Source organism: Pteropus alecto, unplaced genomic scaffold, assembly GCF_000325575.1.
Source record: "Pteropus alecto unplaced genomic scaffold, ASM32557v1 scaffold63, whole genome shotgun sequence".
Classification (NCBI taxonomy): domain Eukaryota; kingdom Metazoa; phylum Chordata; class Mammalia; order Chiroptera; family Pteropodidae; genus Pteropus; species Pteropus alecto.
The window spans coordinates 8,915,549-8,930,560 of NW_006434897.1; the positions used below are offsets into that span (position 1 = coordinate 8,915,549).

General features: G+C 33.8%; 1 protein-coding gene across 2 annotated transcripts; it reads right to left on the bottom strand.

The window, feature by feature from the left end:
• Positions 1-476: 476 nt before the first annotated feature.
• On the bottom strand, positions 477-14,473 carry ADH4 (alcohol dehydrogenase 4 (class II), pi polypeptide). Of its 2 annotated transcripts, none has more exons than XM_006910757.2 (9): positions 14,410-14,473; positions 13,133-13,234; positions 11,970-12,111; positions 10,521-10,608; positions 8,490-8,721; positions 6,904-7,164; positions 3,215-3,350; positions 2,619-2,757; positions 477-621 (listed from the first exon to the last, which is right to left on the bottom strand). In XM_006910757.2, exons 1-9 carry the CDS (start codon positions 14,425-14,427, stop codon positions 597-599), a joined length of 1,143 nt encoding a protein of 380 aa, XP_006910819.1. In that variant the 5' UTR covers positions 14,428-14,473; the 3' UTR covers positions 477-596. The 2 variants fall into 2 exon arrangements, with proteins under 2 accessions (XP_006910819.1, XP_006910820.1); XM_006910758.2 differs by having other exon boundaries at positions 3,215-3,346; positions 6,900-7,164; positions 14,410-14,427.
• Positions 14,474-15,012: the final 539 nt, after the last annotated feature.

Sequence of the window (15,012 nt, forward strand, 5' to 3'; positions counted from 1 at the left end):
TCATTCATTTATATACATATCCTACTTCTGATATCCCACAACTTGTGATTATAGTTCACAATGGTAAAGTGGGGCTAAGAGAAAAGAAATCGACAAATGTTTAAGAGAAAATTATTTAGCAGTTTATTAAAAAACAAATTACATAATAGCATTGTATATGTATACATGTACATATATAATATCTATTTTAAAGATGTATGTATCTTATTCACATAAATAATAGTGATTTTTCCTAGTTTCTCATTCCCACTTCTCTAGAACTAGTTTTAAACAATTCCTAAACATCATATGATTCTATTCATAAACACATCAGTTATCATAGTTATTTAATATAGGAAATGTTAATATATTTTATGGATACGAATGCTATAATCTTTATAACTATTTGATGTTGAGATATTAACTAAATATTTGTTTAAATTCATGGTGATTCTTGTTGATCATATCAGGTAATAAAGTAACCAGTTCATATTCAGTCAGATAGTGTTCCAAATTTCACCCGGCATCTTCAAATATGATATTACTTGATCATATCAGGTAATAAAGTAACCGGTTCATATTCAGTCAGATAGTGTTCCAAATTTCACCCGGCATCTTCAAAAGGTCAGAATTGTTCGAATGCTGTTAATAATTATAAAACAATAATCAGTATAATTTTCATAGTTAATTTAACCAAAACCCACAAATAATTTTTGTTTTTCCATTTCAGAATATGATTCAATCTTTCTTTAGAGATATAGTTTGCTAAGTCTAATTTTATTTATCTTGTCATCCTCTTCCATTCATGGCATTGACGATACTTGATATATATAATGCCAAAAAACTGGGGGAAAAGTGAGGACCCTTGCTTGGTCCTCAGCAAGGTCTTTTTTGCCCAGTGGTGCTGTTGAGAAGTAGAGCATATCATGGTTGTAGTGAGCTTTTCGCCTTGGAATGGTCATTGCTCTTGGCTCTCCTGTAGCCTAGAGCAATTTGGGCATCAAAAGAGGGGGTGATTGGTGTGTTGGAATGCTACTTTCTGAGAATACAAATATTCCTACTCCTGGATAACTCCTTCTACATGTAGAAGCAAAGAGGGAGATAAACCTCAAGGACAGAATTCCTTATCTTGGACCTTACTGCTGGAGCTGTGAAATCTGTGGCATCAGCAGGTTGCCATGCATAAATGTCTTCTTCACTCAGGGACTGGAAGCTATACTTCCCTGTAGAGGAAGAATCTTTGTGTCCTTCTTTCACCATAAATGAGGGGCACTGTGCCATAACAGACTAATTGATCATTGTATACCATCCCTTTTCTCCACTTTCTTGCTTCTATGCAGTTAGTATAGCAGGAAGGCCTGTCCTCAATTATGTTTCCAGTAGCCATACAATGAGCACACCTGGGTAGTTCCACCCTCTGCCTTCTCTGATGCTGCTTTTCCATCTGTGTGGGCGGTCAGCGAGCCAGGGTGGAAGAAGGAGGTTTCATTCAGGTGTTTCCCCTAGGCCTCCATTCTACCACTGATTACTAGGCCTGCTTTAAGAGTGTGGGAGACTTGCTCAGTTATTAATAAAGTAATGCAACATTTTCTCTTGGCTGCCACTTAGCATCTCTTGTTGGGTAAATTTATGACTGGGGGAGGAGGAGCTAGAAGCTGCAGGGTCTCAGGCCCCAAATGCCAACCAAACTCCTAACTTGAGGAATATTCCTTGAGGAATATTTGAGATTGAGCGAGACGTGGGACTCATACATTAAGTTACTTAGTGTAGCTTTAAAAAGAATGTTGATGTCTTTTTTTAAAAATTGAACTCTTTGATATGTTATAGCTAACTTGTTTGCAAGTTAGGGAGTTCATGTCAGTAGGGACGTTTTCTTGCGTTTCTTTCCCATGAAGTAGCCTGGGTCCTTTTACCGTGGATCTATTTTCTTTTGTAACATTTCTTCTTTGTGTCAAAATTCTGTCATTTAACTTTAGACTTTTCCTCATTCCTTTTCTTTTGTAATGTCTTCTCTTTGCCTCTTTTTTTTTTTTTTTGTCCTGCATCTCCTCTGTGCAGCATTGTTCCTGGTGTTTTGTCTTTTGCCTCTATTGATCAAGGCTGTATACTTGATCGTTTTAATAAAAATTGTTGATCCTAGCCTTACCCACTCCCCAACTGCTAGGGAGCCCCTAATTGGGACATTTCTATAAATCAGTTATCAGGGTCCATCCATGTCAAGAAAGCACAATAAAGCTAAAATTGTGGGTCAGAATGTATCTTCCAGGAGGCCAATGACAAAGCAAGGAGACAAGAGAGTTGGGGCATCCTTTAAGTATCTGATACCTGCCACTCATTGTTCACATCTCCATGGTTTTCACCTGATTCTGATAAAGAAGGGCCTGAAGTGGGCACTCTTTGTCAGAATATAATGATTCCAGAGCCAGGGCTATATTGGACCAAAGGGACCTGAGGTTACACTGTAGGAAGCTTTTTTTTCCTTCCCAAATGGCCTCTATTTAATATTTAAAGCAGATTTAGTACCTCTGATGATGTGGAAAGTGTCGGAAAAAAAAAAAAACTGATTAGTTTTTTACATCAAAGAAAAATAATATAGTAAAGGTTTTTCAAGCCACTTACCCATCTGTTTGCTAATTTACCTTTTTCCTTGGAGTATTAGGTCAAGTGCCTCATTGATTTTGTCAAAAGGCAAAGTACTGGTTACCAAAGCATCTAGATTGAATTTCTTATTCTTGTAGTCAGTAACCAGCTTTGGGATAGAATCCGCACTTTTCCAACCTGTAATTTGGCCAAAATGCCAAGTAAAGACATGGTATTTGTCATGAAGATGTAGTTTGGTCAGAGTTGAATGAATGAAATTATCAGGCCAGCTTCAGCTTGCTCCGTATAGACTAAACCCCTCCCCATCTTTAATTTTATGTATTTTCATCTACTTAAAATTTTTTCTTCATAAGAAAAATTCAAATTATTTTCTACTTCTAGATAAGAAATTATCTCAGTTTGGTCAAAGTTTATTGTTTGCTCTTCTGTGTTTGTTCAATTTTCAAGTTGTAGTTACCTATCTATACAAACTGTTTACTTTCAAGTAATTTATAGAATAGATTTCCTGTAGTCTTTAGATGTTTTCTAGGTACTTAATATTTAAACAACAAATTATTTTTCTTTCCTTTCAATAACATTTATTTTAAGAATTTGAGTAGTACTATGGAGAATATTAAAAGAAAAAAAAACTGACCACCAAATAATGTTCCATTGATAGTACGGCCCATAATTAACTCCAATGGAGAAAGAATCAGTTCTTTGTTCTGCATGGCTACTCCAATGAGAGTACATGATCCCCAACCTACTGTTGTGCATTCCAGGGCTGCTTTCTGGAAAGTCAAACAAAAAAGACCAGCTGAGTAAGTAGAAAAGTAGAATATGACTCCAGTGTGGATATGTAGTATGTTTTAGGGAAGATTTATTCAATTCTGCTTATGAGATAATGGGACGTCATAGTGTGATAGATTAAGCTTTGAACCTTTTGTTTCAGATAGAACATCCAATAAAACTTTGAGATTCATCAAAAAATGATATTTAAAAGAAATGTAACATAGTACTTCACCCTGTTTAATGCCATAGTTATATGAACCTAGAATGTATATCATTGTATATCAAGAAAAATACACATACATGAAGTTAGGAAAGTGTATAGACTATAAACTCTGTAAACTCTAATCAAAAAGCTTTTGACTATTTACCATGGGTATATACTAAAATGTTTGCAATTCCTGGGGTATAGGATCAAAATATTTAAAGTCATTAAAAGAGGGTAGTTAAGTATTCACTAGAGCATAGAATGAGGCACATACTGCAAACTTAGTAGATCTCAGTGTAGGATAAATGAAAAGAAATGCTGTTTAAATCAGAGAGTAAAATAGTTAAACAAAATGACATTGACTGCTGCTCATGAAACATTTCATCTGCATCGCTACACTTTTTAGCTTTCTTATAGTTAGGTAGAGTTATGTGACTAGTTCTGGCCAATGGGCTATGGGCAGAAGTGATGTGTGTCATTTTCTAGGCAGAACAGAAAAGCCAGTGTGCAACTTGTCAGTTGTCCCTTCTCCTGCTGTAACAACCAAGAGGACCTTAGGTAGAGATTGCGAAGCCACAAATTTGAACCTCCTTGATTGCTGAGTCACCATATGGAAGATAGTGGGCCAGGGGAGTTGCATTGATCTTTGCGTGAGAGAAAGAGAAAACATTATGGTAACCTATGATAAGTTTGGGAATAATATAAAAATGCCAGGGATTGAAAATGTAAATAAGTTAAAGAAAGATATAAACTTCTGGATGGCCATTCCACATATAAGTCTTATGGTAGGTAAATAGATGAACATTTAAAATGTTTTGAGACTAATATTACAAAAGAAAAATGTAAACATTTTCCTATATCCTTGCCATAGTCAGCAGTCAATTGATTCTGACCTGTTGGGGCAAGTTTTACTTTTATAGAAGTCTCAATAGGAAATATAGTTCCTTTTCATCACTGATCACTATACAAAAGAAGCAATTTGAAGTACAGTAAATTCTTTGTCTTTTCTCTCTTTTTCTGCCTTTTTAGTGGCAGAAGAAATCAATGACTAGAACTTGAAGAACATGTTTTGAAATTTTTGTTTGATTATGTGATTATTTATTGTTTTGGAAATTCCTAACACTTCTAAATAGCAACTCTTCTATTTTCTGTACTTTTTATATAGCAGAAACATTTTTATTTTTATATAGCAGAAACATTTTTATTTATATATAGAGATCCATAGAGAGGGGAAAAGACCACCGGCATTACCTGTCACCTGAAGATAGCTGCTTACACTGACTTTTTAAAAAAATGTTTTTCCTATTGCTTTTTCTACATTTCTGACTTTGATCCAAGCAAAGAATTAAATTCCATAATGATAGAATGATGACTTAATTAAATGTGTATTATATGGAAATACAGTATTTTATTTAGTAGGCTCTGATAACTTTTGATGAGAATTATTTTTAATCCTCAAAATCTTATAAAATTATCAGTTATTATGATTTGTTAATTGTGTTGTGGGTTTTTAGGCTGATTTACAGCATGAGAGGTCATTGAAATCAAGTTTATACCTATTATTGGAATCTCCTCTACAACCCAGAAATGTATCTTTTCCTAGTTATGGAAACTTCTAGTGGAAGGGTAGCTAGCTCTTCTTTTTGTGAGTAAATAAATCCATCTCTTTTTATTTGGATTCTCTATTGTAATTCTATTCCATAATTTAAAACATGTTTCTTGGTACAATAAATAAGTTAATAGAACGTGCCAAGTTTTAGATCAGTGGTTCTCAACTTGAGAAACTTATAAAAAATATTGGCGCCTGGGCCCCCAACTCATGAGAATATCCTGGGATGTGCTCCATTCATGAGAATATTCTGGGATGTGGTACTAAAGAAACCCAATAACTCCTCAGGCACTTCTAAAGTACAGCCAGTGTTGAGAATATTTGTATTAGAAAAATAAGGTAAATGGTTGAATTTCAATGTTTGTAAAACACTTGAGCTCTGCGAAGTGGAGGAATGGATGTGGCACATTGCAAACTGCAGGTGCCAAGGACAATTAAGAAAGCAGGACCTTAGGCTTTGAACACAAGGGAGCAGTGCAGGATAAGGAGCCCTTACTGCATGAATTTTCAGTAATAGCTAACATCTATTGAGAGCTTATTACCTTTCAAATCCACTTTTAAACAGTCATATTATTACAATGAAATTATTTTGAGAGGAAAGATCTAGCAATGGCAGTCTGCTACTCTTAGCAGCTCTTCCTGGTCTTCACTTTTCTGGAGAATGGGTCAGTCAGGTAAGAACCGAGGGGCAGAAAGAGCAAAGCCTGCTCCTGGTTGAAGTGTAGAATTTTATTTTCATGTCTTTCCTAAAAGAGGGTTTTAGGAGCTAGGCTGAATGAATGTGTAAATAAAAGCAAATAATGCACAGCTACTTCACAGCTCTCCCTAATGAAATAAGAAGGAGCCACAGGCAGATAATTTAGTTGATGAATTCTTTGGTTATTTCATTAAAACAAAACAAAACTACTTAGCGTCTTTGAGCAAATATGCACTAGGTGACTCTTCACTGGATAATAAAACTGGATACTCTGACAAGTTAACTTTTCCATCTATTGCCTGTACGGTTGGCTCTTTATTCTTTTTTTGGAGTGATATAGACATGGCTGGCTTCATGGGCATGCAGCCAGTGCTGTCACTCAGGGCCTTCAGAAGGGTATTGAAAATTATGTAGCCTGTCCTGAGAGGAGAGGAAATCTCAATGGTACAAAATTGTAGTGTTCAGGAAAAAAAGATTCGCTTTTCCATTTTGCACTTCGTGTTCGTATGTGTGTTTAATATATTGAAAATTTCAAATATATAATTTGGACCTAATTTTGTAGCCCATTTATTGAGATCTGACAGAATTGGATTGTCTTTAGGTTGCTGACCTCTCCCTGCTTTACTTTTAAATGGGAATGGGTATCCCCAGCTGTTAAGGTGGCACCATTTACCTTCTCTTACTCCCTCCTTTAAATCTGTTTTCTTTTTTTTCACTTCTCATAGGCATAATTCTTTAAAAAATTTTTTTCTAAGTTTTCTCTTAATTTATTGCTGTTTCATGTGGAAGGATAAATAGGAAGATTAATAACATTAATATTAAGTATTTATCAGTAATATTTATTAAATATCAATTATAAAATATTGCATAATATCTAATATAAAATTGAACACTGCTTATTATATAAATATATAATTTATGTATTTATATAAATATATGAATATGAAATGTGAAATGAATTAATACATTAATATATACTATCAATGTTTATTAAGGTTAATAAATATTATTTATTACATACTATTATGAAAACATACCTACCATGACTTCAAATCCACCTACACAGTCAAAGGCAAAATCCACACCTCCATTGGTCATTTCAATAATGACCTCTTGGATGGGTTTTTGTAGGTCTCTAGGATTGAGGCAGTCAGTGGCTCCAAGGCCTTTGGCCTTTGTAAACTTCTCACTGTTGATGTCAATAGCTATAATTCTTGAAGCTCCTGCTACTTTACAACCTATTAGAGCCGAAAGACCGACACTTCCCAGACCAAAGACGGCACAAGTAGAACCAGGGGTGACCTGCAGGCAGGAAAATGATAAATTAACTTAAGAAGCAGCTGCTCCCACTTTTTTTTTTTTTTTCAAGGAACAGAATGATATGGGGACAGGAACATTTAAATAAAGAATTGTCTGTGATAAAACAAAATAACATAACCACTTAAGGAAATCTGCCAGTGTGAACAAGGATGTGTCACTGACTAAATTTGGAGAATTATTTGAGAGCCATTAGGATGATCAGTTCATAAGGAACAAGCCCAAGTGCAAATTGTTTCCTTGTTTTCTTTTTCCCTTTAGTGTTATCAGAATAAAATTCTAAAACTCACTTATTTTAAAGGGTTTATTGTTTTTTTCCCCATATTTTTTAAAATTCAAAAAAATTTTCTATTACACTATTACATTAGTTTCAGGTGTACAACATAGTGATTAGACATTTACATACCTTATGAAGTGATCACCCCAATAAATCTGGTACCCACCTGATACCATACATAGTTATTACAATGTTATTGACTATATTCCCTTTTGCACTCACTTCCAACCCTCCTCCCATCTGGCAACAAGGGATACCTTGTTGTCTACATTTCTAATAGGCCTTATTTGATTGTATTAATGTTATAGTTGGTTTTGGATGGCCACTAATATTTCTCTAGATATGAATTAACTCACTTAGTCATCCCAAATTGTCAATTCATTTAAATGAAATGAGGTATAAATTTCCTTGCATGGCTTTGGAGGATTTTTATTATCTCACCCCTTTCACTTTTTAACTTCATCTCCATGATATTTCCAGCACTCCAGCCACAACAAACTGTTGCACTTTCCTTTTCTCATTTGAGCCCCTCCCTTGGAACCACAAAAGGGATAGGATGAGAAGCAGAGATGAGTTACTAGTTTAGGAAGAGGAATCTGTAGCATCAGGGAGAAAATAGGAGAGGCTATATGATTATGGGTGGGAGTCTCTGTAGTTTCTATTGTCTCTTGAGTGGGTCTGCTGTCCCAGGTTGAGGATTCATATTTAGGGGACATATTTAAGTTGTATTTAAATTAGGGATGGTCTATAATTAATGTACTAGTGTAGGAAAAAAAATTAACATGAACTGGGTGCCAACTACATGCCAATTGCTGGGCCAGATGTCTTACATATGTAATATGATTTAATTATTCCCACAGCAATTTGTAGCAGATATTATTATCAAGAGGTAGGAGGAGAGAGGTTAAATAATTTGCCAAAAATCACAGAGGTAAGAAATGACAGAACCAGGAATTGAAGATAATTCTAGCTGCTTTATCACGCTGCCTCCTAGTAACTTCTATTATATATAACCTTGTGATAATCATTTTACCTTAGCAGTGTTGATTGCAGCTCCGTAGCCAGTTGAAAATCCACATCCAAGCAGACAAACTCTCTCTAAATTTACATCATCGTCTATTTTGGAAAGATTAACATCTGATACTACAGTGTACTGAGAGAAGGTGCTGGTCCCTAGGAAATGGTAAACTGATTTGCCTTTGCAGGTAAATCTGCTTGTTTTGTCTTCCATTAGTTTTTGGCCCAAAAGAGGATTTTCGAGTGAACTAGAGAATTAAAAAAAAAAAAAGATACAAAAAAGAGTAAATGGACCACTTACTACTTTCCTGAAAAAACTGTTAGGTGTTATATATTTGTTATGACGATTTTATAAGATGGAAAAATTGAGAAAATGACTTGAGACTTTTTGCCTAAATATATATGTATATACATAAATAAATATATAATATATAATATATTATATATTATTTATGTTATCATGTTATGTAATGTTATGTTATGTTATTTATGTTATGTTATGTAATGTGTAATATAATATATTATATAAATATATAATGCAAACAATATATAAATAATATAAATAATATATAACATAATGCATAATATAATAAATATAATGGAAGTAGTCTATTACAGTGATGATAATAAACTTTTTATTGAATAGTTTTATATGCCAGAAACTCTTTTAAGGGTTTTACATGTATTAATTTAAAACATTTTTTATTATGGACAACTCAAACATATATAAAAGTAGAAAGAATAGCATAATGAATCTCCATGTAACCATCTCCTGGGTTCAGCAATTACCAATTCATGGCTAATCTAATTCCATCTATTACCCTTTCCTACCTCTCACACTACCACCTATTCTTCCCCCATTTTGGATTATTTTGAAGTAAATCCCAGACATTACTATTTCATTGCAAATATTTGAGTATGTATCTCTAAAAGATAAAGATTCTTATAGGTCCACACATTGCATTTGGTTGATATGTCTCAAGTCTCTTTTAATTTATAGATTTTCACCTCTCCTGTTGTTTTTTCCTTGCAATTTACTTGTTGAAGAAACAGCCATTTGTTTGGTAGTTTTCTTCATTCTGGATTTTTCTGATGGCATTGCTGTAATCTGGTTTAACATGTTTCTCCATTGCCAGATTTCCTTTAAACTAGTATTTTTGAACTAAATGCTTGATCTGATTAGGGTTTTGTATTTTTGTAAGAATACTTCAAAGGTGGTGTTGTGTATTTTCATCTGAAGGCATGTAATACCTTATCTCTCTTTTTGTGATATTAGAAAGAATTTATGGTTATTGCCAAAGTCTGTTATTTCATTAAAAGTTTGCAAAGGGCATATTAATTCTTTGAATATCTGCAATAACCCTTGAAGTAGGCATTATTATGTCAATTTTATAAGTGAGGAAATTGAGACATAACAATAGATATAAGAGCAGTATGATAACTAGTTTTAATTAGCATTAAGGACAAATAGATCTTTCTGTAGTCTTGGTAAAGAATAAGGTGATTAAGATTTGATTCACAAAGAGATGATTCACATTCTGGGCAGTATGGGGTGGGATGGCATGGGATTTCATCCCACTACTCAGAATGGCATGTAATTTAAAACTACGAATTGTTTATTTCTGGAATTTTCCATGTAATATTTTCTGACTGCAATTGACCATGAGTAGGTAACTGAAACCATGGAAAGTGAAACTACAGATAAGAGAGGCCACTGTATTCTATGTTGATACATGTAGATCAAGTTTAGCCATTTTCATTGTTACATAGTATTCCATTCTGTTGTTGCATAGCAATTTGTTAATCTATTCTCTTATTGATGAACATTCGTGCTATTTTCAATTGTTTGCTATTATAAACAATGTTGCAATGAACATTCTAGAACATGTATCCCCGGGTGATCTTGCAACAGTTTTTTGTATGCTCCTAAGAGTAGAAGTGGTGGGTAGAAAATATGTACCTCTTCAACTCCTTTTAGGTATTGCCAATGCCGTGCCCAAAATATTTGTATGAATATATACTCTTACTAACAGTGTATAGGGCTTACCCAAGTTTCACGCAAATATTTGTGAGTGGACTCAGACAGAACTTGCATTTTCTACATTGAGGTACGTAGAGTGGAATTACTTTGTCACCTAGAAAGAAAGGCCATATGTTGGTTGGTATCTAAGATGTTACTTATAAAATTCACCTACCAGATGAATCAGTGGAGGAAAGCACCATTCTTCAGGGTATATATTTTGTGTTCAGCAGAAAATATAGCTGGCTACAACATTTTGTTACTATCTAAGATTGCTGATTACCCCAAGTATTGCATATTCTGTCTTTCTTTTTCTTTTTTTCTCTGCTGGGCAATCGAGCAACATATCTGTATTGATACCATCAGGGGAAGAGTCTTGACTAAGGACTCTTCTGTCATTGCAACTCTCTGCATCATGACTATTATTTATTACATTTCTAAACATCTGTATGGAATAGAACTCCTTTATATAATAGGAGAGGTGGATGTAATAGGTTAGATATGGAGAGTAAACTTTATATGATATCTCCATGTTTCACCACTTATTTTACTCTCAAATTCTATATTTTTTAACTTTTTATTTAATTTCAATTTAAAATGCCTTCTATCTTCTGATGACCAAGGTCCAATAATAAATAACATTAGTTCAACATTTAGTATGTGCCAGATACCATTTTAACTGTTTGCTTTTATTGTCTCATTTAATTCTCAGAACAACCCTTTTGGATGCATGCTATCATTGTCCCCACTTTAGAAAAAAAGAAGTCTGAGTAACAGAAAAGAGACTTAACAGTCAGTAAGTAGCAGATCTGGGACTACATTAGCCAGACCCCTTCATGGATATAAACTTTGGGAGCAATTGGTTTTTATGATCTTGTTTGGAATGAAAAGATACAATAGACCTCTAGATTTGGAGCATTCTCATTAAAGGAAGAAAGAATGACACAGTTCATCCTGCCTGATAAGTCCTCAGTATTTGGTGGATCTGTTATGAAATAGGAAGTTAATAATTTTAGCCATTGACATGTTTCATTTATGTATTATTTTTATTTTTCAAACTTCCAAAAAGTTACTTAAACTAACATATTTCTCACTTAAGTCACTCATAAGACCTCATTCTTTAAATTCTTATTTAAATTAGTTTTCTCTTTTAGAGGAGGTTGTTTTAAGTTGTCATTTGTGCCTCCATGAAAGCTTCAGTTTAAGCTAACTTTGTAGCTTTGCTTCATGGTACAATTTCTCAGTGCTATAGGTAAATAAAGTGGCCATGTTCCCCAGATACTATTAGATGGCTCTGATTTCAAATATTCTGTCTCATTGTTAGACTGTGATAGATTGTGTCAGTTTTGCTTTGGAAAAGGTGATCCCTCTATGTAAATAGAAATCAATTATAGCATGCTAAGCCAGGACTGTATTAGGAATTACCTCTGAAATATCCTGACATTTCCATTTAATTGGAATCAGAAAATAAAATACCTGGTTTGAAGTTGGTCACTCCTGGCCCAACGCTTTCCACAATTCCTGCACCCTCATGACCAAGGATCACCGGGAACACAGACTCTGTACTTTTAGGATGGATAATATGGGCATCTGTGTGGCATACAGCAGTGGCGATTATCTACAAAGCAACCACATACTTAAGTTATGTTTCTGTAATCGTATCATTGGGATAGTTAGGTGGATAATTTTAGGCCCAATGTCACCTGGAAACTTTACAACACTCTTAGAGCTTGATAAAAGAATTATATTTTGAAAAATAAAAGAACAAAATATATCAGGACATATTCTTTTCCTCTTATAAATATGCCTTTGTTTTCTACTTTTTACTGTCTTTGGAAAATCATAAAAACGGATATAATTGGCAGTTACTCTCTCTAGGAGAGGAGAAATAAAAAAGAATAGGGAAAAGTTAAAGTCTAATAGGCAGAGAGAATGGAGGAAGCACAGGTTTCTAGGCCTTGTTCAAATTTTGTTGAAACTGCATGAAATGAAATAAAGGTAGTAAAATTTTATAGTTAAAAGTGAGATACCAAATTTAGGTAGGATTGTCTAAATTAATTACCGCTATATCATTATCATCATCATCATCATCATCATTATTATTATTTCAGATTCTGCTCATGAGGATGTCTCATTTATTCTCATGTATAAGCCCTTGATGTAGTAGTCTGGAGGAAATACATGGTCTTTTCTCCCTGCTAACCCACTCCTGGTCCCTTAAACTGGGCACCCAAAACCTTATGCTGCCTAGGGCAGCACTTCAGTATTTCCTCTTTCTTGTTTTGAACCAAATTCTCTATCTTACTTTTAATAACACTTTACAATAATTGGCAAATGGGAAACAAACAAACAAACAAACAAACAAACAAACAAACAAAACAGCTAATTCTAATCCAAGGTGAATTTCTTTATCTGATTCTTAATGTAGTTAAATTTTAAGCCTATTATTAATATTCTAAAAAATAAATAATAATTTACCCCTCCTAGGGGGGGTAAGGGTTATTTTTTATCTGGATCTAAAAATATAATTCCCCCATACTGTAAACTCCAGGGCCTCTTAGCCACATTGCAGAGGCTTGACCTGAGGGAAGGCTGTACTTAGTGCCTTGTCCGTCCAGCCCAGGCAAGTCCCCACTCACCTGAATGCGAACTTCATGAGCCTTGGGGGGAGCTACTTCAACCTCTTCTATGCAAAGGGGCTTGCCTAATTCCCAGGCAATGGCTGCTTTGCATTTAATAACCTGGGAGAGTTGGAGAGAGGGAGAGAGAGAAGGGGAGAAAAGGAGGGAGAAGGTAAGGGAAAGGAAGAAAAAATGGAAGGGAGAAGGAAAGGAAGAATATTGTGGGTAAAAATTAAAAAGCATGTTGATACTATAATTTCCTGAAAAAGAATCATAGAGTTTGTGCCTGGATGCTATATATCATTATATTATTTTAAAGAAAAAGGATGTTCATTGAAAATAAGAAGTCATAATCTACATTATATTCATTACATTTTTAATTTTTTAAAACAACAGATATATTAAGATTTACCCTAATATAATGCTTTGATTTTTTTCCTTCATCACAGAAGAATATGATCCTCCCTTAGACCACCAGTTATTGACATCACCAGGGAACTTATTAGAACTACAAGCTCTGTCTCAAAATCACTAAATCAATATATCTGCATTTGAAAAAGATCCAGGTGTTTCATATTCACATAAAAGTTTGAGAAGTGAGGCTTATGTAATAATTAAATTTATCAATAGAATATAAATTAAATTAATTTTAAATATAAGTAACATTGAAAGAAAGTAAAAAGAAACAAACCTATAATCCTCCATTCTAATGCTACTATTTTTGCTTTTGGTATGATTTTCCCAGTCTTTGAGCAGCACATGAATATATGTTTTTTGATTGTTGTTATGCAATTTTGAATTATATCTTAAAATATCACTAGTCTTATTTACAAATTAAATATATATTATGAGAAGTTTCAAAATACAAATAAGAACAAAAGAAATAAAATCCACCTATAATTTTATGAGGTAAATCCTTTGACTGTCCCCAAATGGGATAGTATTATATGTGATTTTTGTAATCTTTTTTCTACTTATTAATATACTATGAATATTTTCCATATTCCTCTCTAACACTACTTCTCATAAATGCAAATTCTATTTTATGATTATAACATAGTTACTTAAATCTCTCTTTTTTAGGGCCATTATAAGTAACATTTAATGGAGTACCCTTGTGGTAAGCATTATGGTGAATCCACAGTAATTTCCTTGAATTCCTAGCATGGGGAATACTTTTGATTAACTTTAAATTGATGCCTTCTGAGAGTAATGCCTGAAGGAAGTTTCTTTTAGCAAATGTATAAAGAGACAAAAAAAGAAGAATTGAACAAAGAAACAATATATTCGCTTACTTTGCCCTTGGTACTCATTTTTCTCTGGAAAACTCGCCTTGGAAATTGCTCTCTAAGTTAAGAAGTTCTTCCACTTCCGTCCGAGGCGCTCTGTTTCCTGTAATGAACTGTCATTCTATAAATACTATCCCTGCTCTTTATTGTCCAATCACTTTCTCTGTGGTTACTGTGATCCGCAGCCCTGCCCATTTTTCCCCGAAGGCATTGATGCTATTGCTCCCAGTCATTATCTGGGGAAAGATTTTGGTTTACTTTTTCCCTTTTTATTGCAAATCATAAGATAATAGAAAAACGTTTTTTAAACATATGCATATGAGATAACACATAATTATAAAGAACATTTCCACTGCTCCAGAATTCTTCCTGTACTCATCCTTTTCCTTCACAACCTTAATAATCACTTCCTTGCATTTCTTTATGATTTATGCTCCTCTGTAAGTATTGTTTAATTTTACTTATTAAAAACTTTATCAGTGAAATCTTAGTGTACTTATTCTTTCGTCTTTTTTTTCTTTCAACTCCATGTGAGATTAACGCACATTGCTTATAGCTGTTATTTTCATTATCATTCATTTTCTTTTTTCTTTTCTTTTTCTTTCTTAT